The sequence below is a fragment of the Dicentrarchus labrax genome, unplaced genomic scaffold (genome assembly GCF_905237075.1).
Source record: "Dicentrarchus labrax unplaced genomic scaffold, dlabrax2021, whole genome shotgun sequence".
NCBI lineage: Eukaryota > Metazoa > Chordata > Actinopteri > Moronidae > Dicentrarchus > Dicentrarchus labrax.
Genome location: NW_026136710.1, coordinates 13,484,055 through 13,511,392, shown reverse-complemented (window position 1 = coordinate 13,511,392; position 27,338 = coordinate 13,484,055). Strand labels below are relative to the sequence as shown.

Sequence of the window (27,338 nt, the reverse complement as noted above, 5' to 3'; positions counted from 1 at the left end):
TTAGATAAGAGAAAGCAATATTTCTGTTTATTGGATTTATAAATATAGTTTCCATGATGTCAAACAAAAGGATGGTAAACACAGAATGCATCAATATTAGTGCCTCGTAATATTTTACATCCACTGAAAACTGGCATAAGGCTCCTTAGCACTCAAATTCAACCTTAGCAAGTAGTTTGAGGGAATTACAATCTTCTGCTGTCAGGACAAATATCCAATATGTGTCTCTGTTAATCAAACTAGAGCTAAAAAGCATTTAAATATTGCATTTGTACGTGTCAGACAGCCAGTAAATATACACCACTGAGATTTTCATGTTGCTTTGTGTCCGCAAGTAGGCAACTGTTTGCTAAAACATGACCTCGTTAAGCTCAGACTTTGTAAGGCTTATGTTACTGTGAGTGTGTTTAAGAGTCTTTATGCCCTCTAGTGGTCAAACACATAAAACAATTTGTTGAGACATACTGTACGTAGTGTCCAAACTCCATACTACATAATGAGTCTATGCAGCTTTTTAAGGCCGTGTGTTAAGGCCGGAAAAGTGACAAAAAAAATACATACACAAACCAGGTAGCATGCAAACTAAATTTACCATTTTTGAGTGCACTGATGATGCACAAAGCTCAAAAATTTTTTAATAAATTCTAAGTGCTGGTGAAACAGCTCCAAAAAATCTTTGAGAAACAAAGAAAAAAATTAAATCAAATAAATTAAAATAGCAAAAACATTTTGGTGTCTTTTTATGAAGTTTAATTGGCAGTAGCTTCTCAGGGTTGATTGACATCCGTTATGTACTGTGTAATTTCCTGTAGTTTAAAAGTATGTTGGTAATTTTGTGTATTATACTGCGATACATATTTAGTACACACTGTATAGATTTAGTATGTAGACTGAATTTGGGACACAGCTATTGTCTCAGTGTTCTATAGTCTCTGGGTGAATTATGTTACAATGGTTCAATTAAATCGATGTAGATTTTTTATGACACACTACAGTACTGACAGTGTACCGACAGTAACTAATTCAAGTATTTTTATTGGCATTCTGCATCTGCTATAAATAAAGCACAAAGTGCTTGGCTACTGATGCACCTCTAATAATTACCACAAAAACATCATTATTTAATATTCATTCATATTGAGACTAATTTAAGTTGATGTCCATGATACATAATTAGTGCAAACCATAGACTCAATAAAGGCAGTTGACATACATTTTTTCCATAATTAAGCAAAAGCAGAACGAGTGAATGCGTCTGCTGGACGATTATGATTTTGTCTCAAATAACCAACACATCATTTCTCCAGGAGGGAGCTGAGGCTGCTTCTAGCGCGGCGGACCTTCTCTATGCTATCGAAACTTGGAGTCCCTTGAGGCATGTCCAGACGGTCGTGTTCAGATGCCATGATACTCTCAGCCTCTCCTAAAAGGTACAATGGGGAAAAGAATTGATTTAACATATTTGTATTATAGCTGTTTTTTGTTAGGTTAGTTTTAGTATGTGTACACACACCGATCAGCCATAGCACTAGGACCACTGGTGACGTCAGGAACGCTGATTATCTCGCTATCATCAAAGTTGATGTGTTGGGCAGCGTGAGGATTTGAGCGACTTTGACAAGGGCCAGATTGTGATGGCTAGACGACTTGGTCAGAGCATTTCCAAACCTGCAGCTCTTGTGGGGTGTTCCTGGTCTACAGTTGTCAGTACCAATCAAAAGTGGTCCATGGAAGGAAAAGCGATGAACCAGAGACACGGGCGGCCAAGGCTCACTGATGCACGTGGGGAGCAAAGGCTGCCCGTGTGGTCCGATCCAACAGACGAGCTACTGCAGCTCAAACTGCTGAAAGAGTTAATGCTGGTTCTGATAGAAAGGTGTCAGAACACACAGTGCATCACAGTTTGTTGGTATGGGGCTGCAGAACATTATGACCACCAGAGTGCCCAGGGGGTCATAATGTCATGGCTGATCGGTGTATGCATATGTTGTTAATACCCCACCCCCCAAAAAAACTTGGCATGTGAGGCATAGTTATAAATTAACGGAAACTCGTAATGTCTTGCTGTCAATATGTTTGGAAAATATTTAACTATAGTAGCAGGAGAGTCGGGAGAATTGTGAGCCTTTTAGCTTTTTAGCAACTTTAGTGACCCACAACATAGCTAACATTAGTTACACTACTTGCTGTGTCGATGTTTGCACTATATCATGGTTTTTGATTTCTTCAGAATTGCTTGTTGTCTTTGTGAAAACTGCGAGGTGGTTTGCAGTATTTAGTTTAAACCTGTGTCCAAGTCTAGGTAACACTTTATTTTGATAGCGGGCTAGTTTTTCCTGGCCCACATTAAAGCTTTGCTTATGTGGGGGGATGATGATAATGATAATGATAATAACGGCTTAGTCTTACCTCTCATACGATAAATAAGTGTCCCATAGGCACTATCCATCTGGTAGGCAAATATGAACCCGAGAGGAAGGATGGGAACCAATAGGGCTGGTCTCTTTCTTTTAACAGCACTGGAGAAAAGTACAGAGACAAGAAGAACCGTTCTGTCAATATGTGACAAAAAGATAAATAATAACACTCTGACAGCACACACTTCCATTTAGGCTACACAATTAGATTTAATTTACAGGAAATTAAATCTGTGATTTCCATTAAATTACACAGTAATACAGTAGACCATTATGTGGACATTATGTCATAATCCTGGGAATACAGATCAATAAATTCAAGCAAATCAGACTCATGGCCAGTGACTTACAGCCATTTAAATGTGTCATGTTGCTGTAGCGCCACCTATAGGAGGCTTGTGTTAGGTTGTATTTGAAGGACTGTAACTGTTAAAGAGGTCACACAATTTAAGTTGACGTGACCATTGTGTCTAACACTTACAGGACGTCATACATACAGCTGCACCAGTAAAGGCCATCGCACTGTGATAAATGTAATACTGAAGCTGTGAAGACTCAGTGACTCAGTTCAGTGACGATCACACTTTACAAGCTCATACAGGTTGTTCTCTCACAGTGCATTATTACTGTGTGTGTGTGTGTGTTAGTGCAACTCTGGGTGAATGTTATGCTGAACAAAATACCTCTAATCTGACAGACCCCTATGAGCAGCTGCACACAAAACTCACCCGAGAGTGAGTCCAACTGTAGTCACGGTAAAGAAAGTGCCAAAGTATTTGAGAAACTCTCTGGACCAGGCAATCTGCATAGCCATCTGTCTCTCTCTCATCTGGTTCTGCATCACAATCTGACGCTCCAGCTACACACACACACACACACACACACACACACACACACACACACACACACCACACACACACACACACACACACACACACACACACACACACACACACAAGAAAGGACACAGGCGACATCGTCAGGCATATTGAAATATTTACATTTAATGAAAACAAATGTTCCAGTAATACAAATTAATCAAATAAATGAACAAATAAATAAAATACAAGAGCCTTGCAAATATATCAGATATTATTTTGGCCAATAAGCAACAGAAAATGTTCAGTACTACCGATGCCACAGATTTTTTTAGGTTATTTAGAAACATTAGGTTCATGATGTAGTTTGTCCACCAGAGAGCACTAACAAGTTTGTTTTTACCCTCCAAAATTCCCCCCAAGTACATTTGTATTGGACACAATTTGCTAAAAACCTAATTTAATGGATAACATGTATGTTTATGTACCAAACATATAATGCAGTGTATTGCAGGGGTTTGGAAAAGCTGCTACATATTTCAAACAAATAAAAGTTAAACAAGGGAAATATTAAAATCTGCTTACAGTCACAGCAGTGAGAGAGACAGACAGATAGACAGACGAGAGGGACAAAGAAAGGGTCAAAGGAACAAGAGACAGTCAATCCAGCCTCAGAAACAGTGACCATGCTGATGAACCTCAGTCAGATTAATCTTTTGTCTGCGGTTTCCTGTTTTACACTCGCTCACATCGACATGCACAGAAACACACGCTTTCTGCATAACATTTGCAAACTGAGAGGACTGACTGACATTCTCACATAAAAAGCCTTTATTCTCAAAAAGTGAACGTGTCAAAGATGAGCTTTTATGTCCACTTAAAAGGACAGTGACACTATCTCACTGTCGATGCAAGGTTTAAAAAAAGTGACCACAGTGCCATTCAAGTGAGTCGATGACGTGCAGCGGATGACAGAAATTACAACATGTCGGAGAAGCAACGTTTTGATTTCTGACTCTCTGCCCCAAATTGCGAACAATTAAGTATATCTGTTTTAATGGCTGAACATTACGTGGCATTGAAGCTTAGGTGAATTAAATAGGTGGGGCCTGTAAAAACAGAGACATGCCTCTACAATATGTAGTCTGCATAGAAAACATTTCTCAAACAGAAAGGTTGTGCCGCTGGAATTAACAGCCAAGTTGTGCAGCGCATTAAACAACAAACAACTACTTAACAGGAAATTCATACATTTTCCATGCCCACATAAATGGTCCTATAGTACTACAGTGCACATAACCTATACTTTACAAGCTTACAAGCTTTAAGGATTAGAAAGACATGCTCAGTTTGGGTTGCTATAAATCTAATCAACATCTTCGCAGGAATCTATGAAAAACATCTACATGCATTAGGTGAGAACAGAGGAGGATGAGCCATTTTTAAGCTAGGCTATATGCTACAGGAGGCCTCTGAATGAACAAGTCATAGCTAATTTAACAGTGTTTTATGAGGGAGTCGGCTTCATATTGACCAACTCCCAGAACTAAATGTGTTTAACTTGTCAAGCAGGATGAATGAGGAAGAGAATGATGAGTCAAACCTCCCTCAGGGCCTGACAGCAGGCACAAGGAATTGTCTACAGTCATCAGCTGTTGATTGGAGTGGTAATGGTCCAACTATAATTCATATTCCTCCAATAAAGAGTCATTAGAAATGATTTAACATATTCTTTGTAATGAATTTTCGGTTTCCTATAATCACACATCTCTTTGTCACATTTGCAAGTCCATTGTACGCCTTATACTCACGTTGATCCAGCTCGAAAAGAAACAAAACATTTGAATTAATACTAGAAAGTAATTCTAATCTCTCCCTCTTGTGATAAATTGTGCTATAAGAAGTTTTGCGTGCTACATTTCTACATATCAGTGGGCAAATCTAATAATAGACACTGAAATGGCACTAATCAAATAACTTCTGTGGTTAATAAATGACATAATTTGTTCTCCTGTTGTGACCAGCAAGTGGTCAAGTGGGTGATTTGATGACTAAAACGCTTGGCTACTATTAAATGTCAGTAGTAGAGGAGAAGGAAAGGCATCAAACTAAGAAGCTTAGGAGGGTCAAGCTGTAATCACCGGGCGGAGACGTCACTGGTGAAAGTAAAAGTATAGTAAAAGGCACTTGCATTACTGAAGTGCAATCAACCCTTGAATCTAATCTAAAATATTGTTTTAAGAATGGTGCTCGACTGATTGTGGTTTAATTAACATTTGTGAATATTAAAGACTTATTTTAGACATTAGATATATTTATTAACACCACTGCATATGTGTTTTCATGAAACATCCCTACTTTATAGTGTCTTTAATACAAAAAAACCCATGCATAATGGTCACACAATTATAAACTGGAAACACGGGTGTCACATTCTGTGCACACTTAAGTTTCAACATACATTTTGCTACTGTTCTTTGTCATGAACCTTGATTCCCACTGGAATAGTTTAAATTTCTGTAAACAAGCTGACTACAAGTGCTACCCCACTCCAGCAAGGAGGAAGCTACACTTTTCAAAACTTTTTAAAGCCTCGGGGTCTATCTTGATACTCTGGGTGGAGCAATGTTTCAAAGTAATGGAAATCCCAGGAATAGCCTCTGTAAATCAACACGGTTGAACTCAAGGATAGCTTCATTAAAAGTAGACAAAGTTGAAATAGAAAGCTAATGCAGCAGGTATTGTTAATGAGTCAAGAATATAATTATGTTTCATTTAGACCTCTTTCCAAGGACAGAAAAGGGGAAATTACGCCTTCATTCACAGAACTGTTATGGTCCTCAGGAGCGGGAAACGTGTAATGAATGGTTTCTGGTGACATGGACGTCACCTCTCACAAAGTCCTCCCTTCTCTCATCTGGGTCACAAAACAGGAAGTAGACCAGAGGTACTGGATGTTTGATTTGAATAAACCATCAATATAAAACTACCCGCTTCTTGTCAATGATAATTACTCTATCCCATGAGTCACTCATGAGAACGATTCTTTTAACAGGGGGTCGAATATTTCAATGGAAATAAGAGAAGAAAATGTAGTTAAGAAGAGATGGAAATTGTTTTAGTGGAGGCTTAACCTGAGTATGATCAGTAAATGTGCCAACACCGTATCATTGGTAGCTTGCCACTCTCACTGGCTCATGAAAAGTCGATACATTAAAGTGAAACAAATTCATTCATATTTTTTTTACACTGACTAAATTCTTAGTCTGTGTTAAGACTAAGAGGAAAAATATCCATCACAAGGCAACAGCTTCAAATGTCTTGTTTTGTTAAATCAAATCAAATATTGTAATATTATAATATTGTAAATACAGTTTACAAAGATATATGACAAGAAAATCAGCAAATCCTCTTATTTGAGAAGCTGGAACCACAAAATCTTTGTTTTTGCTATTTTTGCTGAAATGATTATTGAAAAAATGAATTGATTATCCAAATAGTTGAATAATTTCCTGTTGATTGACTTATTGATAAATCGATTAATTGTTTCAGCTGTAGCTGTTATTGGTTATATTGGCATTATGGTATTCTCCAAGACTGCAGATGCTAATGAGCTAAAAGCTAGACATGATGTAATTGTTGTAATTTGTACATAAATAAACTGTTAACAAAACGTACTGTTTTGTTCTTTTTTGGATCAACTACAAATTAATCTCTCTCCACAACCTCCGCATTATTAGGACTGACACAGCTGACATGAAACTGAGTTTCTAATATGTGGGAATCCTTGTGGACATTTAACTCCACTTTGATGAACACTCCAATCATAAACACCAATCATAAACTCTGCCAGCAGAAGCTCTCCACCATCCGGAAGCTCAACACCCTCTCTGTTGCACTCCACCTACTGCTCCCCTTGTATCGAAGCATCAAACAGCCAGTCCTCGTCTATTGCTCCATCTGCTACTTCACCACACTCACAGTCACCAACAGGAACAAACTCATCAATACCACAAACACACAGACACACACAGCCGCTAAATCTACTTCCAACCTCACAGATGTGAACACAAATGCTGTTAGCACCCAAATCACTCAATGTCTGGTCACAATCACAGATCTTGGACGTGTGAAGAAAAGCTTGCTTTGCCAGACAGTTTGTGCTTTCTGTCAACATGACTAGAAATTGGGTATCATTTGAACATTTCCAGTACTAGCCCAGATACATTGACTGAGTTTTGGTACCAGTACCGCAATGAAATACAAACATGTTTATCTATAAAACACGTTTTTATTAATTGAACAGAAGAAGCCAAACTCAAATGTCTAAGCCAGAGGTTTTCAAAGTGGGAGGCGGACCTCCGCAGGGGGGCTCCAGTTTGCTTCAGGCAAGGCTCAGTGAATGGAAGTGAAAAGATATTACACTGGTTATTACATTATTTATCAAAAGGAGGTCACACAGAATAGCCTAAATGTGTTTGATCTGATTAATGAGATCACTGATTCAGTAGCTTTGGGGAATTTTACTGTTTTTTCCCCACTTTCCCAGAGTCAGAAACTGATAAATGCCTTAGGACAGACCTTTTATGAGTTCAGTGTAGTCTGAAGTCATGTCAGACAGAAATATTAGACTATCCTGGCTCAGTTGTTGAGTGTCTACAAGATCAAATAACATAATCAGGATAGCATCGAGGAACAGAGCGAAACTAAGCAAGTGAACTAAGGAGAGGTGAAGGGATGGCTTTTTCCTTTTTCTTTGTCTGAGGGGAGGCCCAAAGTCTTAAAATCCCCCAGGTCCGAACAAAAGCCACCACACTATGATACCCCTTCAGTTCCACTTACTGTAGCAGAGCCTTTCCACTGAGCCAACCTGCACACAACGCAGTAAAACCTTCATTTAATTTAATCTGATCAAATAATTTTTTTATACTGCCCCTCCAGAGCCATACTTTTAGCCCCGCCCACCCAAAAATCCTCAACCTAAAACTGGTAAGAGTTCCCAGTCTTTTATAATGTGTTCAACAGTTATTTTATATATTTCACATATATAATGTGTTTAAAGAGAAATCCCTGAATTTCCTTTAGACAGACTTTAACTGTGTTACCTTTACCTGTGTGTGTACTTTAAAAATAGTCAAGATCATGTCTCTCTCATGGGAACATCACAAAAGGCTGACCAATTGATTTGGAGGCAAGAATGGACAAACAATGGAGGATTACACAATGACTGTGAGACGGTGACTGGAAAAGGCGGTGAATAAGAAGTGAAAGAAAGAAATGAGCCACGAAGAGTCCACTCAGAAGGTGACGAAGTGAGAGCAGAGCTGAAATGTAAGCGGGAAATTCACTGACATTTTCAAAAGGCTACACGCATACACAGACCGGGACAATACTTGGAAAACTGATACACATAAATAATCACAGTCTACATACTGGAAGAAGGAAGAGAAGATGACATAAGAGAGAGAGAGAGAGAGAGAGAGAGAGAGAGAGAGAGAGAGAGAGAGAGAGAGAGAGAGAGTTTACAACATATACAACCCCATTCAAACACACACAAAAGATATCATAACTAACATGTTATTTGTTGGACACTTTCTCCAGAGTACTTTTTCCTAATGAGTTTAGTATTTTGTATCTTTCGAAAGGATACGAATGATGGTAAATGGTTATATTACTATGACTGAAACTGTACATTTGTAGTTTGTTGTAATTACTTAATGCCTGATTAGTCGTGGGGGTTCCTCAGGGTACCATTCTCTGTCCCTTTCTGACAAAACAATGTGTCTTTACCCTAATGCTACACCTGTTTTGACATCCCCTCTGCTTTCTATTCTCTGTAGTGGAATATTATTGTGATTCATATTTACATTTTAATCAGAACATCACACAACTGGTTCATTCTTGCTTCTTTCATCTCAAGGATACAGCTTACATTAAACATATACTGATATTCCTTGATGAAACTCGATATTACAATATTCCAGCCCCTTTTATTCTATTTATTTCACTTTGTTGTTTTACCTATATCTGATCAGTCTTTTGCTTCTTTTTCAAATCACCTTGTGTTCTACTGTACTACTCTATGACAAGTATTTTATGTTTAATGCATCTACTTCTGTCAAGTAATTGTTTTATATTGAAATGTGATGTTTTTGAAAAGGGCTACCCAAGCAAAATTTGCATTTATTAGTATTTGCATTATATTTAGAAAGAAACGATTGCAGTGATCAAAAACTAGTGAAATATAACAAATGAAGAACCTTGTAGGGAGGTCTTTGCTTACCTACTTTACACTCAACCACACTCAAGTTCAATGACTGTCGATATAAAAGCACAACCCTACTATTAACAGCCAACCCATTCTTAAATAAAAAGTGAACAAAAACGCCATTTACGTCATCTCAGAGCTACCATTTATCCTCAGGACATGTGTCATACAAACACACCCATATCCGATGAATTTCCAACTAATGTTTAAGATAGACCCCATGGTTCAAACACAATGCCCAGTGACTTTGACTTAAGAGTCCACAAGGCAAGAATCTGGAAAGGATCAATTAGCTATGAGTGATGTGACTAGAAACATTGGTGAGCAATCATTTTTGACAGCTTAATGCAGGGGGAGGCAACAGCTGCTGCTTCACAGATATTCTAAAATTGCTAGGGTCAATCAAACGCATTAAATCTGCTGTTCTAAAAATTCATTGTTGAAGGGAAAAAAAGCGGTAAAATGATTTCCTATTACAGACAGTAACATAATATTTGACTATTAACGACCTCGAAGACCCTGAGTATGTTTTGTTCAGCCAAGATCTGAAAGGTCAAAATTAAACTAGACGCTATTGTCACTTGTGCTTTTACAGATGATGGTAAAATGAAATTTTAATTTGTATTCAAAAGTTATTCTGTGTGAATTATTAATATGAAACTATCTGTAGTAAGTTTAGTCAATGAAACAATGTAGATCCACTACAGCAATGTTTAACCATGTAGCTAATACTTACCTTTGAGTCATCGTCACGACCGAAATTAAGGTGCTCGGAAACTCAATTGCCAAACCTTTGCCATCACTGAATAATATTAGTCATCCTCTACCACATTTACAGCTGGGCGAGCAGGAGAAAATTACGGAGCAGAAAATACAACAAACCTTTTGGGCGCAAGTCAGATAATGTCATTGGTGTTATGACAGTCACACATCCCACCTGCTGCTCAGCAGCTTGCAGGCATGAATAAATCACTACAAATTGCCTGCATAAAGATGAAATAACAAAAAAAAAAAAAAAATCTTTGTTTAAATGAAAAAACAAAAAAATAACGAGTGCAATAAAACCTGTGGTCTCTAAAGGGAAATGCTGAGATTGGAACTGAAGTTTGTATCCCTGGCTTTGATGATTCAAGAAATACATATGGATAAGACAGATCAGTGTACATGGCCCCATGTTTGCAGTGGCAGCTTGATTCAAAACATATTGTTTTAGGAATATATTAATATACATATATCTATCTATATCTATCTATATGTGTGTATATATATATATATATATTAAATCAACTGAAATATTCATCTTAAAACCCTGTTTAAGTCACTAAAGCAGGTAATAAATCAGGACCCAGCTTAAAGGTCTCAGTGTGTCAGTTGATGCTTTTGTAGTGTAATGCAAATTCACATATTCCTCAACAAAATGACACACAGTGAGCCTGGGACTTCAGGAGCATTGGGGGTAGTGGTCTGCTTTGCCCAGTGAAAAAAAACCCAACCTTGACAGATACATGGCTGAAGCTTTAGAAACATTTTAATCACGTACAATCAAGCACATGTGCTAGAACACTACATTTGTAATGTTTCTGTAATGTTTTTTGTAATGTAAGACATGAGTGCACACATCCCCTGCAACAGTGACCGCTGCAGAGTGACAGGAAACGGGAGAGGGAGAGAAAGGGGGGAGGGACACGCAGCTGGCCAGCGGTTGGAGGCGACCCTATACAAGGACTTATGATACTATGTGAGTGTGTGTGCTACCTTCACTCACCTGCAGCCGGGAGTTGTGCAGCAGGAACTCTTGCTGCTTTATAACCTTTTCGTCCATGGATTTAGACAGCATAAACCCCATGGTGGCGTCGTTAATCGTTGACCTAAAGATACAGTTGTTCAAAATTGTAACGTATCAATGGATGGAGGTACACCCAGCCTTGAAACTTTAATGACTTTAACGTGTAATGGCACTGTAGTGTTGTACTATAACTTACAATAGCTGACTCGAGAGCACCTGTTAATTTAATGCACCGTCTAACGTACACACCTTGCTATTGTTAGCTGCTAGCACGCTTAGCTGTGCTTTGTGGGATTTCCTGTTTAGTTAACTTAACAACTCAACAAAATGTGCTACTGTCACCAACATGAAACAGCAACACACTTTAACCTTGAGTGGCAGCTTGGCTAACTGAAAACGAAACCTTTACATACCTAATATAGTTTGAAGACGGTAAGCTTAATAATATAATGATACTGGTCACAGAAGCAGGACTAGCGAGGGTTCAAGGGAATGTGTGCGTCGCATCGAAAACAGCGAACGTCCTTCCACCGGTTATTCAATGGGAATAAATAAACAGAGTACTTCCGGTCAAACTTTCAAAATAAAACAAAAAAACACACACTACTAATCCCAGACTTAAAAACATAAAAATTAACATTATACGAGCTTTATAATGATATTTTACCACAAAAATGAATAATTGTACACTCATAGTAATTTTTGTTTATTTTTATTTTTTTTACCAGGGATAAATCGCATTCATGAGTCAAAGGAGGTCACCAATTATTCAACTCTGAGTAGTTTAAGTTTTTAAAAAAAGGATTTGAGTTTACATAGAGTGCTTGTGTTAAAGTGGTATGTGCTTGTCTCAAGCATTATACAGTTGCAGGTCCCAAGTTGGTTGCAATTAGTTGAGAAATGGCTCCCTCTGTTGGTGTTTGTGGGTCATAGGTCCAAAATACAAACGCATAATACCTTAAGTTCCTTTTTTCATTTGGAATCAAATGTATAGGTCTCAAAATTAGAAGCATTTCCTGATGATTTAATCTAAATTGATGATTTAATATAATTTTAATCTAAAGTTTCCGCCAATAATTAAAAAAAACAAAACATTACCACAATACCACAATACGGACAACCTCTTCCCCTTTATTCTTCATGTTTTACAGTAAAATACAGTTTTCTATAAAATGGTGCTTCATGGCAGCTGCAGAAGTAAAATGCCAGGAAAATGTGTTTGAATTGGACTGAAAAAATAAGTGAGTTATCTGTATTTATGTATGCATTGATTTAAAAATGCACTCAGATATTTGTGTTACACCATAACTTTAACTTTGGGTGACAAAAGTGTATTTGGAATTCAAGGAAATTTGATAACCTGAAACTTTGTTGAAAAGCACAGCTGTATTCAGTTTTACCCCGCATTAAAGTCATCTTCAAACAGACTTTTAATGCTCCAGGCCAAACTGCTACCTCTTTCAGGTGACTTCATTTGTTACTTTCACTTAAATTTCTCTAAATTGACCTATGTAATTTTTTTTTTTTCAAATATGTTTATTGATTTTCAAGAGAAAGAATAAAGAAAGAAGAGAGAGTGGGGAAAAAAACAGGAAAAAGAACACCTAGCAAAGATCACATAACATACAGAACACAGCACATCTTGGATTACAACAACAATATTCCATGGTCATAGTTAAGATACTATAAACAAAAACATCTAAAAGTAGAAAAAATAAATGAATTCGACATATTTTCACATTTTTAAGGTAATTCAGTACCGGGTCCCATGTTTTATCAAACTTGTCTCCTCTATCTTCATTATAGAATCTCAATCTTTCCAGATGTAAAGTGTTTGACAATTCTCCCAGCCACAAATTATATGAAGGCACAGAATCCATTTTCCATACACGTAAAATCAGCTTTTTTGCAATCACCATCCCAAATTGAATAGATCTTCTTTCAAATTTATTGATGGAGGAAAGGACACTAGTGGCCCCCAGGATCGCTACCAAGGGGCTGGGTACCAAATTCTTACCAAAAGCCTCAGAAAAAAACTGAAAAATACACTTCCAATATGAGTACCTATCTTGGATTTACATCGGTTACATACTGGTGGGATATCAGGATGAAATTTGTGTAGCTTTTCCTGCGAATAATAGAGTCTGTGGAGTGTTTTAAACTGTATTAGGTTGTGCCCTATGTAATCTAAGAGAAATAATGTTTTGTATGTAAAAATTCAAAGAGACTTTAGATATACACAGAAGTGTAGTGGACTATAAAGTGTAATATTTAAGGCTAGCAGAGAGTTTAATGTTTAAACCAGAATAACTGGAATAATAAGTGGGTAATGGATGAATGGACGGACTTTGCACATATAAATCCTGAAAATGGGGTTAATACATTAACTTTGTGGGAGAGTTAGCATCCCAAGCTGTTTTTTTGTGTAGTTCTGACTGGATCAGTTAAAGTGAAAATCTTCATGCATGCAGTGATCCATATCAAGCCAAGCTATCTTTTTAGATGAATGCATTACGACAGGATTGGGGACTGGCCAACTTTCAATATACTAAAATTGCAACACCCCTTCAAGACATCCATTTTTAACAGAATACTTGATTTAGGATATAAATGTGTATTTTCTCAGATTTAAGTATGATGTCAGGAGCCATACTCACAGCTCTGTCCTAAAAACCTCATATGACCTTAACCAATGCTGGACTTCACAGAAAAAGCATGTTTACATGAGATCTGTGCCAATGACAGGTCAAATCTTTTTTTTTTTTTACCTTTGTGTATGGGTAGTAAACTCCATAACAATTTCAGATTTTTCAAGGGGTTTCCAAAAGATATGGTGGAAATTAACAATCGCTCAAGTTTTGTAAAAAAAATAAACTCCCTAGTGATAGAAACACTGATAAGATCAGACATGTGCCACTATTTTATTCCTATCACAAAAAAAATAATTTGTGTCTGTACATATACAACATTCAGGAACCTGTAAGTGAACTGATGGAAATTCCACAAAGGTTTCATAGAATCACACTAGAGCCAAGGGCCATACAAAGCTGGTAAAACGATTGGATACGTATCTCTTGTACATGGGAATTCCACCTGGCTGGCAGCTTGGTGATGGAAGTTGTTGACCATGTAAAACCCTCTAACATATCATTATTTCTACCATTCAAATTTCCAGGTTATTTTAAATGAAGTGTGCTGACTTCTGTGGACATGAATTTGAATTGTTGTTCTTTTGGTTTGTACTTTCTATTATTTACATTTACATACCAATACTGACTGAAAACTCCAGTTTACTCACTGTACTGTAGTGGCAGCCAAGTGGAAAGTGGTAGTGTGCTATTACCAGGGGTGGGAAAAAAAACAGAGTAGATGTTGGCAAATTTCCTGCCCACTTTTGAGGTAACTGTACTTTACTTGAGTATCTCCTAGATCTACAATTTTATACTTTAACACTTCAGGGGAAAATATTGCGCTTTTTCCTCCACTAAACTTAGATAGCTATTAGATAATTAGTTAATACAACTTCTCAACAATACAAAGATACCACCTTAAATTGATTCTTACAGGCTAGGTTGCATCACTAATGAGAATCCAGTAATGGAATATTTAATATAATTGTTTTGATAGTCTGACACATTCTTACAATAATACCATCGGCAGTATATATAGCGACAGTTTAAGTACAGAACTTTTTGTTTTTTTTACAAGTCTGTTTTTCTTTTTGAGGTTGGAAGCGGTGGACAGAGGATGTGTGAAACTGGAAATTACTGAGACAACATCTGAGAGTTGAAAGCGCAGACATTTCCAAATAATCCGGCTGACTCAGCTCGATTGGATTTCTCATAAACATATCTATAACATCATGTTTTCTTTTCCTTATTGCACGTGCAGAAGACAAATAATAAAGTCGAACAGTTGCGCCTCGGAGAACAAACAAGCTCAGATTTGATGTTTTGTTATCAGTGTTGATTTATGGCTTCATACTGTAAAACGGCGGCTCCCTGATAAAGCCGACCCGCTGCTGCTTTCCTTACAGTAAATACAGCCCACTGTGTCCGTGTCCACCCTAAACAGTCGTTAATTTGAGTTAAACATAAACTTAGTTTAAACTTTACTTGAATGTGTCTCCCTGCACTGCTTTATGGAGCTTACACCAGCTCGTTTCCTCGTCGAGGTTTGAGCAAACTCCACAGTCCGCAGTATGGGGGCAAAAAGGGGTTGTTATTGTGGCACTCTCGTCTTCTTATAAGATACAATAACTATATAACTGTTACACGTTACACTCATGTTAAGCATCGCTGAGGTTTAGGTTGGCTAGAGCACAAAAAAAAAATGTGGGCGTGTACGTCGAGGAACTTATAAACAGTCAACCGAGCCTAGACTTCAGATCATTTGATGACTTGAAGGAAGGAGGAAACACCTCATGAAAATACAACAGACTGTTGCATGTGCTGGTAAGAACACGCTATTGACTGATAAACAGCAGCCTAAGTATGCTCAAATGTATTATTTTTATTCTTGTTGTTGTTGTTGTTGTTTTTGTTAGAAGTAGACATTTATTTATGAGTATTTATTATCTATCTACTTGTGATTTTTCATTAGTATAATTTGCATCGATCTGTTTTGTTTTCATTTTTGCCATTTATCACCTTTTTGCCAAGTGTTTGAATCTCACTCTGTAGCCTGAAGACCAATGCAGTTATCTTAATTAAAGTAAATATAGTTAGTGTGTGTGTCTGTGTGTCTATGTGTGTGTGTGTGTGTGTCTGTGTGTGTGTGTGTGCGTCTGTGTGTGTGTGTGTGTGTGTGTGTGTGTGTCTGTCTGTCTGTCTGTGTGTGTGTGTGTGTGTGTGTGTTGACACAGTGGTGCAGTCAAACAACCCCTGTGCTATTTTTGTTTCTTTATCCAGAATAAACCAATAGGGAAGTAATTTACTTCGTGAAACAGCTGAGTCATGCTTGCATTAGGAAAAACAATGCATGTCACATGTTATTTTTTTCTTAGGGTCATATCATTTTTAAGTAAAGAAGTAAACAGGGTCAAAGATGATGTGGCTCTGGAATTCACATCTGGTCTTCTTCAGTGAAATGACTCAGATTGCCAGTAATATGGTCAAACGATTTCAACATATCTAAAACTTCTTTTCTTTATATCTTCCTTAGGTCTCAATGGACTGGGCTCTTGTCTTAGTTTTGCAAGTCATGTTTCAGCCTGCTCTCTCAGGTGTGTAGTAAAAATCTCTCTCAGGTGTTTAGTATAAAGTGTACAGCAGTGGACAGATAGACCTTTATGAATAAATAAGAGCACAAACAGGACAAACAATACATCTATGTAAAGCCTTTCTATTTCTATCTGACACACAAGTCAAATCTTCTAGATGTTGTATGTTGTTTCCTCAGTAAATGTTTCTTGGCTGTGGAGCAAACTGACATTAATCTTGACATTACTTTGTATTCTCTCCCTGCAGTCTTGTTCACTGTTGAGACAGAGCAGCCTGTGTACAACTCAGAGTTTGGAGGAGATGTTGTGATGGGCTGCAAGTTTCAGCCTAAACTATCTGATCCTAGTGACTACCTGAAGGTGACCTGGCACTGGACCGGGTCCAACTCGATTCGGGATGTTTACCGGATGGATAACCGGTCGGAGGATGCGTTTCAGCATCCGGACTATCGGGGTCGGGTGAGGCTTCTCACTGAGGAGCTGACAGAAGGCTGGGCCAAGTTACAGGTAAATACTGAGTTTACATAGAATCTGTAGTCTGTGTGTCTGGAAGTGATGGCTCATGTCCTGTGAAGTTTCCTGTCATTGGTGTGGTTAACTTGTTCATACCCTTGGCAAATACTGATATGTAGGTCAATTGTTCTTAAGCCAAAGTACCCTTATTATCAGTGTTCATAGTGCTGTATCAGGTAGTAAGGTACAACTGCCAAGAAGGGACAGAAAGCATCAAGGTTTGCTGGAAATATAACAATATGTGATCTTAAAGATGTGCTGAGATCATAACTTTGAGAAGTTTAGGTGCACAGTAATTTTACCATTTAACATACAGCACTCCTACTACTGTGATCTAAGTCATGAGTCTATTCTTTCTCACTTTACAGATCTCCAGGCTCAGGATCAATGACTCTGGAACCTACAAGTGTTCGGTGTGGACAGACAAAGGAGCTGATTACAAAACCATAACTTTGTCTGTTGTAGGTAAGAACCAAGTCTGTGACAACAGTGTAACTTTTTAGGTTTTTAGGCGATGACTTCAGGGGCTTTTGTTCTGGGAATGGGGTTTGCACTTTGGCCACAGCATGTGGTCATTTCTGGGCAGTTAGAGTTTTACTAATTGTGAAAGTGAAACTAAGATCAATATTACTCAGTTTGGTAAAAAAATAAAAATAAATTGCTTTTGGCTTTCCTCAAGAGCTGTTTATGATTATAATGTCTTATCATAATAGTGCTATTATAAACACATGCTCATTATTATATATTCTTCCTTTCTGATTCTTCACTAGCACCTTATAAAGCTGGGACTAAACGCATTGAAAAGACTGCAGAGGGGGATGAGGTGCTGCTAAGCTGCCAGTCTGAGGGATACCCCAAGTCTTCTGTTATGTGGCAGGATGGACAGCTGCGTAACATTGACCCCAGTACCACTGTTGTATCTACACCAGACCAGCTTTTTAAAGTCACTAGTGTGATACGCGTCCAATCATCAGACAAAAACAACTACACATGTAGCTTTACGAAGGATGGCTACTCCGCAACATTTCATATTCCAGGTAAATCTTTATTCCCTTTAAGGCGTTCTTCAAAGAATGTACTTGGGAGTTGTGTAATTGCAACATCCTCAGATAAAGGCTGGCTGGAGAACTTTATCCCCCATATCTCCTACCTCATTTCTTTCTCTCTACTGACCATACATGTTAATATCCCCCACCTTTTTGTATGAATATGAATGAAAGAAAACTGAGGCAGAGTTCTTCTAATCTGAACTTGTAGTCTGTGACAAAAATAGCAACGCTGACTATAAAATGAAAAACACAGGAAATACAGTCATCACTTGCGTACCTAACACTATGTACTGCTATTACTCTTGTTTTTTTGATACAACAAAGGTATATCACATATGAGCTTTTCAGCTCTGGTTCACAGTTTTTCCATAGTTACAAGATTTTACCCTGCTTTGGTTATGAAGCTGTAGGAGGTGTTTGGGTTTGAGCTTTGAATGACACAGTAATGTGTAGGAGTGCTATTACCAGAGATTCTTTCATGTGTGAAAATGCGTGGATGTTATTGTATATGTATGTAGGCTGTTCATGTTTCTCATTATATGTGTGCAAAGGATTGTTTGCTCTTTTGGATATGTGTTTTGAAATCAGATAAATACAGGTTGATTTAATGCTAAATAAAGAAACATGGCCTGTAAATATGGCAAAAAGAACAAGGGCTGCATGCACAGCTAATACAAAACTATGAACCAACCATGAGTCACTGTAATAGCTGTATTTCTTTCTTTCTTGACCAGTAAGGGGAAGTTTGTTGTTGGTATATTTGGTTATTTCCATAGTGGCCACATAGATTTAAAGCATACATACAAAAGGCCAACACTTGGCCTCTCACTTGTGATAGTGGGTTTTGTGGCACATTTTAACACTAATCCTTCTTCACTCTTTTCACAGATGAAATGCCCATTGCTCCTGTACAAAACAATGCTCCCATTGTTGTACTGAGCATAGGAGTGATAATGTTTGTCATTATGGTTGTGGCAGTACTTATGTATCGACGACAAAAAGGTAATTAATCCCTCAGTTCTTTATATATACAGTACATTACAGCCGTCCATAACAAACACAGTAATACAAAGAATCCAGGTGTAGTACTCAATCAATAAAATCTACATCAGATGGAAATATGTGAACCCCAGGCATTATAATGGATTATTATCTCACATACAGGTGAAATATCAAAGTGAGAAAGTGACAAATGGCAGCAATACAAGTGACAGATTGATTGTTGACAATGCACCGCAATATACAACAACAGATACATGTGCAATCGCTTATTAATAGATTAGGTTAGATCAGACAATAATCTTGGCCACTGGAGCATTCAATCTGCAGCCTGAAGGCAGCGCATGAAAGTCGAGTAAAGTGTGCAGGTAGGCGAGGGCACTGCAGAGCTGGATTTCCATATGAGGATATCCACTGATAGACTATCTGCATGAAATGGAGTGGATCATCCGGTTGTTGTGCAACTATCACATTGTATTCCCCAGCCCTTCACTATTTCCTTGTTGTAAGCATTAACACTGGTTTAGTTTAACAAAACAGATTAAATGTCGTAAAATTCTGAAATAACTTGGGACAGAATAGAACAGAACTAAGTTTTTAAAATACAAATGTAACTTTATTGTCCAACCAGAAATGAAAACATGTTGTCAATCTCAACTCAAACAACTTACAGGTACCGCTGAATTCATGAGTCAGCATCTAAAATGTAAGCGTGTCAAAGCCATAGCAGCATTGTGGTTGTTTACGTTCTATTTTTGTAAAATAGGCAGAAGAATTTGTGACCTGTCAATAAACAACCACATGTCATTTCAGCTATGAAGACAGTTTATACATGTGATACATGTTGAGACAAGTGAGAAAAGAGGAAGTGTTTTTGAAGAGGAATAGCTTTTAGTTGTTTGATTAAGCACCGTAATGTCTGCTTTTTGGAATTTAGGGAATTTTATCATCATGTGATCCATTGAGCCATGTATTCATGTGAGGATGACTTAGCTATTTGAACATGTGTCACAACTGTCATGGTTGGAAACACCCAGTTTGGTCTTGGTTTGTGTGATGGGGAATTTGAGGTTATTTGTAAATGCTTGGGTGATTTTACAGTGCAGCACGTGTTATTTATTTGTATAACACCTCTATCATTTCAATAGTAGGCTTATACTGAAGCAGGGTTCTCCATATATACATATAAATGTGTGAATTCTTACTTCAGTTACGGGACCGGAAACCTATGGATGGACTATTTAGGGTGATATCAGGTTGCAATTTCCCTCTTGAACACCATAAAGTCTTGGGACAAGAGCACATAAAATACATGGTAAATATAAGAATACAAGAGAAAATAACATATGTAATTAATAAAAATAAAAATGAATAAATAAAAAGCTAAGCATAAAACTAATTCAAAGCCAAAACGTTATAATACCACACCATATACAGCGGGTAAAATAAGTATTGAACATGTCACCATTTTTCTCAGTAAATATATATTTCTAAAGGTGCTATTGTCATGAAATTTTCACCAGATGTCGGTAACAACCCATGCAATCCACACATGCAAAAAAAAACCAAATAAATAATTTCAGAAATTAAAGTTATGTGTGATAAAATGGAATGACACAGGGAAAAAGTATTGAACATGCTTACTGAAATGTATTTAATACTTTGTACAAAAGCCTTTGTTGGTAATGACAGCTTCAAGACGCAAACTAGCCACATGCATTGCTCAGGTGTGATTTTGGCCCATTCTTTCGCACAGTCTTCAAATCTTGAAGTTTCCGTGGGCCTCTTCTATGAACTCTGATCTTTAGTTCTTTCCATAGATTTTCTGTTGGATTCAAGTCAGGTGATTGGCTGGGCCATTCTAGCAGCTTTATTTTCTTTCTCTGAAACCAATTGAGAGTTTCCTTGGCTGTGTGTTTGGGATCATTGTCTTGCTGAAATATCCACCATTGTTTCATCTTCATCATCCTGGTAGATGGCACCAGATTTTTATCAAGAATGTCTTGGTACATTTTTCCATTCATCCATCCTTCAATTATATGAAGTTTGCCAGTGCCATATGCTAAAAAACAGCCCCACACCATGATGTTCCCACCTCCAAACTTCACTGTTGGTATGGTGTTTTTGGGGTGATGTGCAGTGCCATTTGACTGCCAAACATGCTGTGTATTATGGGATCCAGAGAGTTGAATGTCTCATCTGACCAGACTATATTCTTCCAGTATTTCACAGGCTTGTCTAAATGTTGTGCAGCAAACTTTAAACGCGCTTCAACATGCTTTTTCTTCAGCAACGGAGTCTTGTGCGGTGAGCATGCATACAGGCCATGGCGGTTGAGTGCATTACTTTTTTTTTTTTTTTTTTTTAAACAATTGTACCTGCTAATTCTTTCTTTTCAGGTCTTTCTGAAGCTCTCCACAAGTGGTCCTTGGTTCTTGGACAACTCTTCTGATAATTCTTTTCACTCCTCTGTTAGAAATCTTGCGAGGAGCACCTAGTCGTGGCCGGTTCATTGTGGAATGATGTTCTTTCCACCACCGGATTATGGCCCCAACAGTGCTCACTGGAACATTCAGAAGTTTAGAAATCCTTCTGTAACCAATGCCATCAGTATGTTTTGCAACAATAAGGTTGCGAAGGTCTTGAGAGAGCTCTTTGGTTTTACCCATAATGAGATGTTTCTTACCCATCATGAGATGTTTCTTGTGTGACACCTTGGTGATGAGTCACTTGGAACTGAACCAGCTGGTATTAATTTGCACTGACAAGTGGCAGGATTGCTTTCTAATTACTGATAGATTTCAGCTGGTGTCTTGGCTTTCCGTGCCTTTTTGCACCTCCCTTTCGTCATGTGTTCAATACCTTTTCCCTGTGTCATTTCACATTATTACACATAACTTAATGTATGGACATCTATGGTTTGATTGATGGGTTGTTACCGACATCTGGTAAAAATTTCATGTCAATAGCACCTTTTGAAATATATTTACTGAGAATAATGGTGACGCGTTCAATACTTATTTTACCCGCTGTATATCACCATTACTGTGTCAAACATAAAGGTAAGCTGATGCCTTTAAAACAAAGTCACATATTTTGAACTTGGTGAATAAGAACATATGACAGTAGCAAACAAACATCCACACTTCCATTTATCCACACTTAAATACACACACACACTGCACCAGCACACTAAATTGATAGTAATGTTTTTTTGCACAGGGTCCAATACTCCCAGTACCAGGAACCTTTTGATCAACGGTCGGGGCAGGTCTGTTCCTCCTGCTGACTGTGAGTCTAAACAGAGCCATACATGTCACTGAACACACACAACCCCTGTTGAAGTTAATTATTAGGATGTGTTATAGCCTGGCTATTATCACAACCAAAGGCAAAGCCATAACAACAGCGATAGCAAACATAGTTCATAAGCAGAAGCAGCTTCTCATTGTTTTCAAAAGTGGCCTCTATGGGGGAAAACGATATTCTGCAACAAATAGGTCCCTCTTGCGTTTTTTCAAATTGCTGATGATGCATTTGTAAAATATCCATATTCTAGATGAAAGACACCCACAGTTTCTGTCACTTTACATGAAGAAGGTCAATTTCGTATACATGTAGAGGCATCCTGAAAGTCTACTCATAATTTCCTCCTCCACTGCGATGATTAATTATCTACTATCGATATCATCTATTCTTTGGTTGCCTGGCTGTGCTGCCTCTTCATCACTAAGTTGATTAGTTGTTGTGCTGTGGATATCATTTGCATGTACTTTGTCGCTACATTAACTATGCAGTGTGCAGCAATTTACTCATATACAGAAAATAAAATTGGTTGTTTAAGCAATCATTTGCAAGTATGCTTTAGTGGTTCCTAACCTGGGTGTCGAGACCCCCACTTGAGGTAACCAAAGCTTCACAGGTAGTCACAGGGCCTTCTTGATGTTAAAGGGGGTGAGAAAACATTAAAAATATGCACAGTGCCTGGGAATATAGCTCTGTGTATATAGGTCTATATATAGCTGTATATAACTCTGGTCTCTGCTAAACAGTCTTGTCTTGCATTAGAAAAGAGCTAACAGAAACACAGCCAAGTATCAGGCAGAAGAAAACTCTGAATTTGTCAAAAAGGTACATAATACAGACAAAGACAAAATTCACTGGAAATAATCTGCTGAAACTTAATCCAAATCGCTAGTTTTACACAAACTTCCTGCAGTCATTGTATTTGGGTTCATTGTACAGTTTATCAGTTGTTCTCTACTGTTATTGTTGCATTGAATATAGTATGAAATATCTATATAATATGTCACTTAGGGGTCATCAGTTTATTCAAAGATACAAGGTTGGGAACCACTGCTTTAAAGGGTCGTATTACCTGCAGTCGGCATGTCCCCAGTTTGGAGAAGCAGACAGGAGGACCAGCATGGAAACTAAGCAATTGTACTGATGTGGATGGGGTCAAAGGCCCACCTTTGAAATTCAATATAATTTCAGGTGTCTGCTATATTTAGGTATGAGTATTTTCACCATATTACCTTGCCATCAACAGTCCATGCCGACAGGAAACTGAAGCGTTTAAATTTATCTATGCCCTCTTCAAAGCAACCAGTCCTTTGACAAGAACAGTAACAGGCAGCGGTAGAACTCGTGTGGAGGAAAAAATGACTGTTGTCAGGTGTCTGGTTGCTTTGGAGAGAGCGATAAAAATGCTTCAGTTTCCTTTCAGAAAGGGCTGTCTGATGGCAGGGTAAAGAGTTGAAAATACTGTAAATAAAGTGTACACTTAAACTGATATGGATTCTTTTAGGTGGGGCTTTTTAGCCTTACATTGCTTAGCTTCTCTGCTGTACTCCTATTTGCTTCTCCAAACTGGGGGCTTGCCCACCTCCGTCTACTATATGTAATACACTGGCTATAGATATGTACCTCATACAACCCCACTTCAAAAAACCTGAACTAACCATTTAACTGTAAATGGTCTAAATGTCCCCTTGTGCTACATGTGACCAATGTGGTTTAACCAAATCTTAGCAAGCTGGCAACCAAACATTTGCACAGTGTTTTTATTAGAGGAGTTACACCTCAAATGACTTTTTACAGGTTAAAAATAAACAACAGCTATGTCAATGCAATAAGACTTACGGTTAAAGTTGTACGTGTGAAATGCTCAATAGAGGTCACTTAACTGAAATATAGCAATAAATGAGCATTAGTATGGACTCAATACTCATTCTCCAGAATACAGAAGTGCAAAGATCCCCTTATTTGTAAATAAGTATATTACAAAAGTACCTCTGTTTTATATTTAATTAATTTTATATAGATATGGATGTAAGTGGATTTATGGTACACTGTAGCAGTGTTTGAATTATTCACTAATTAATGACTACAACTCACTAATTCAGTACTTACATTTACTATTGCTGTTCTTTTCTTTTAGGTCAGCAAATAAATAAAGAAAATGAGGAAGAGATAACTATTTTTAATGAAGGTAAGTCACTCTCATGACTAGGGCTGCAACAAATTATTATTTACCTTGGCGAGTCATCTGCTGATTGTTTTCTCAATGAATCGTTAGGTCTGGTGTCTTTAAAGTCAGGACTGTTTGTAACATTTAGGAGGATTTATTGTCAGAAATGGAATAAAATATTCATAGGTATGTTTTCATTAGTGTATAATCACCTGATAGTAAGAATCGTTACTTTAGAAGAAGTCGTTTTTATCTGGTTATGTTCCAGGAAGGCTGCCATGTTGAATCACCATGTTTTTACAATAGTCCATAACGGACAAACCAAACACTGGATCTAGACAGGGCCAACTATGTTTTTTGTGCATTGTTTCTCCTTTGCACATAGAAGGAGGGTGAAGCGAGGGAGCTGAAATATGCAACTACACTGCTAGATGTCACTAAATCCTACACACAACAGTCCAAAACCCAAAGATATTCAGTTTAAGGCCACATTAGATATAGAAAGTCAGCAAATCCTCACAATTTAATGGATTAAACCAGTGAATGTTTGGTACTTTGACTTAAGTTCTTAATCAATCATCAAAATAGTTGGCAATCATGTTTTGGTCAATCAACTAAACGATTTTGACTAATTGTTTCAGTACTAAAAAATATCATACATCATTATTTCTATTCGACACTGAATGAAAACCTGTTGGTTTGTTTTCTTTCTTCCTGTTCTTTTAAAAAATGCCTGGTGAAAATAGGATTAATACAAAACACTCTGTGTTAAACGATCTTAAACAATGTTTAACACCAACCTTAAAACACACAACGAAGGTTTTGAACATTCCTCTCCGAAAACACTAATTGAGTAAGACAACCTCTGCTAGAAATTTGTTGTTGTTTGAAACAGCATTTGTCTACTGTACTAAATACACTGTAAAAAATAGCTACTGTACTGAAAACATCTAAAGGATGGATTCACATTATTTTATACCTCTTCATCAAAGGAGACTGCTGTGATCATGATCAGTTTTGTTTTCGATGTCTGCAGGTTGCACGGAGGAAAATCTGGGGGCGTTTCTGAAAGGCCATTATTCCGACTTCTCTTTCAACACTGATTCAAGACACCACTGGGACAATTTCAACGTCGAGGAGCTGCCTCAAAGACTGCAAAACAAGTGAGTCACAAACACTTGACTTCTATGATCATATTTCCAGTAACAGCAACAGTTCAAGTTTTCCATTCTAAACTGCTTAGAACATTTTAGTTATGCCCTTTTCTCTTCGATCCTCCCCCTGAAACAAATAAAAGAAATAAAAATATATGCACTTCTTTATTAAAAAGATTGAGGTCATCAAACCCGTTGTTTCCCCAGACACAAGTATTTTACGTGTTCATTATAACCCATTTAAAACTCCAGCTCACAAGTCAGCACTGCCAAGATGGCTATATTGGCCAAAAGCATACATTTGTGAAGTTCACCAAAAATCGGAAATTTGGATGGACTTTACCCCTGCTAGCAATTCCAGAAATTGTAGGGATTCCATGGAAATTAAGGATTTTGTGAAACATTGTAAATGTGATGTGACCAGACATTAAGAATCAAAACTTTGTGTGTTGACAGCTGACATTTGTATGGGCCTGTGTACTTTACACTCACAATTCGTGTTGTTTCGTTGTTTTTTGTCAGTAAGGGGCAGCCAGTGAATCTTCAAGCTTTACTCCCAGAAGCTGGAGAGACACTTTTTCTTGAGGCATCCCCAGGAAGCGGGAAGACAACCGTAGCTCACATCCTAATCTCTTCTTGGACTGAAGGGCCCGCACATGCCCTCGCTCACATCCTCGACCTCAGCGCTCTTCAACTTCTCTTCTATGTCGACTGCAATAAAGTGAAGGATGACTTGTTTCAGGAAATTAAGACTCAACTTTCTCTCACGGAAAAGATATCAACAGAGGATGATCTGAGGACTGTTTTTACCAGGTCCAGTGGGGTTCTACTGCTGTTGGACGGGTACAGAGAAGGGAACCAATTTTTTGATGAGTCCTTAAAGAGGTTTCTAAGTGAAAGAGGAGGATGCAGGGTCCTGGTCACGGCCTGTCCAGGACACTGCCTCACGCTCAAGGACACAGTGGGGACAGGAAGGGTGCTGGAGCTCCAGACACAGACTGCGAAGTACTGAGGGTGCACACGTTTGTGACCAACAAAGATATTAAGCACATGTTACATTTTGTTATATTTGTTACAAACTTTGTATGATGTCTATTTTTTTATGCTGAATGTGTGGTTAGATTTTGTAAATGCCCAAATATGCTGCATAATGTTGTGAATTGAATTTAGTTATATAAAATGTGTGATAAATACTGTATTGTTGTATTTGTATTCTTTACTTGACAACCCTGATTGTTATTTGGATGAAAAATATGACATATAATCATTCTTTTTAACAATCCTCTATACCCAATCCCCGTACCTTTAGGATGAGAAACTCCACGGTACAGTCGGTAATCCACCTTAACTTTGTTAACCATTCAACAAAGTGGTTTCAGCTACACATCAAACTCTCTGTTTCCAATAGCGCTAATAGTTGAAACAGTTGATTAATGATTGCAGTTGTTTCTGTTTCTGTTCTGTGTCAGTCCGCGATAAAGAGAAAGGTCATTATTAGAGACGTTTGTTAAACTGCAAGCAAAGCAGCAACAGTTTCTATTAGTAAAAAGGGAAGTGACTGTCAGTATTCCTGTCAAGAGACCTTGCTGATTCCAGTAACATTTGATAAAAAGGCTTCTTTTTTTTATTCCTGTACCTTC

The 27,338-nt window shown here is 37.7% G+C and overlaps 2 protein-coding genes across 5 annotated transcripts; one reads left to right on the top strand and one right to left on the bottom strand.

Annotated features, from left to right (window-relative positions):
- Nucleotides 1–5: 5 nt before the first annotated feature.
- Nucleotides 6–11,846, bottom strand: plgrkt (plasminogen receptor, C-terminal lysine transmembrane protein). Of its 2 annotated transcripts, none has more exons than XM_051412095.1 (5): nucleotides 11,703–11,846; nucleotides 11,269–11,371; nucleotides 3,146–3,276; nucleotides 2,410–2,519; nucleotides 6–1,423 (listed from the first exon to the last, which is right to left on the bottom strand). In XM_051412095.1, exons 2-5 carry the CDS (start codon nucleotides 11,347–11,349, stop codon nucleotides 1,296–1,298), a joined length of 450 nt encoding a protein of 149 aa, XP_051268055.1. In that variant the 5' UTR covers nucleotides 11,350–11,371; nucleotides 11,703–11,846; the 3' UTR covers nucleotides 6–1,295. The 2 variants fall into 2 exon arrangements, with proteins under 2 accessions (XP_051268055.1, XP_051268056.1); XM_051412096.1 differs by having other exon boundaries at nucleotides 11,486–11,806.
- Nucleotides 11,847–15,643: 3,797 nt separating this feature from the next.
- LOC127370695 (programmed cell death 1 ligand 1) lies at nucleotides 15,644–26,894 on the top strand. Of its 3 annotated transcripts, XM_051412968.1 has the most exons (10): nucleotides 15,644–15,743; nucleotides 16,453–16,513; nucleotides 16,758–17,017; nucleotides 17,392–17,488; nucleotides 17,794–18,060; nucleotides 18,961–19,074; nucleotides 22,294–22,362; nucleotides 24,515–24,565; nucleotides 25,581–25,707; nucleotides 26,221–26,894. In XM_051412968.1, exons 2-10 carry the CDS (start codon nucleotides 16,459–16,461, stop codon nucleotides 26,708–26,710), a joined length of 1,530 nt encoding a protein of 509 aa, XP_051268928.1. In that variant the 5' UTR covers nucleotides 15,644–15,743; nucleotides 16,453–16,458; the 3' UTR covers nucleotides 26,711–26,894. The 3 variants fall into 3 exon arrangements, with proteins under 3 accessions (XP_051268928.1, XP_051268930.1, XP_051268929.1); XM_051412970.1 differs by lacking the exon at nucleotides 22,294–22,362; XM_051412969.1 differs by lacking the exon at nucleotides 16,453–16,513 and having other exon boundaries at nucleotides 15,698–15,743.
- The last annotated feature ends 444 nt before the right edge of the window (nucleotides 26,895–27,338 follow it).

Excerpts from the sequence above, each read along its gene's own strand:
- plgrkt (XM_051412095.1), bottom strand. The coding sequence starts at position 11,349 with ATGGGGTTTATGCTGTCTAAATCCATGGACGAAAAGGTTATAAAGCAG. Across the intron at positions 3,277-11,268 it reads TGCACAACTCCCGGCTGCAG|CTGGAGCGTCAGATTGTGAT; the intron begins GTGAGTGAAGGT and ends GTGTGTGTGTAG. Across the intron at positions 2,520-3,145 it reads ACAGTTGGACTCACTCTCGG|TGCTGTTAAAAGAAAGAGAC; the intron begins GTGAGTTTTGTG and ends ACTTTTCTCCAG.
- LOC127370695 (XM_051412968.1), top strand. The coding sequence starts at position 16,459 with ATGGACTGGGCTCTTGTCTTAGTTTTGCAAGTCATGTTTCAGCCTGCT. Across the intron at positions 24,566-25,580 it reads GATAACTATTTTTAATGAAG|GTTGCACGGAGGAAAATCTG; the intron begins GTAAGTCACTCT and ends CGATGTCTGCAG. Across the intron at positions 25,708-26,220 it reads CCTCAAAGACTGCAAAACAA|TAAGGGGCAGCCAGTGAATC; the intron begins GTGAGTCACAAA and ends GTTTTTTGTCAG.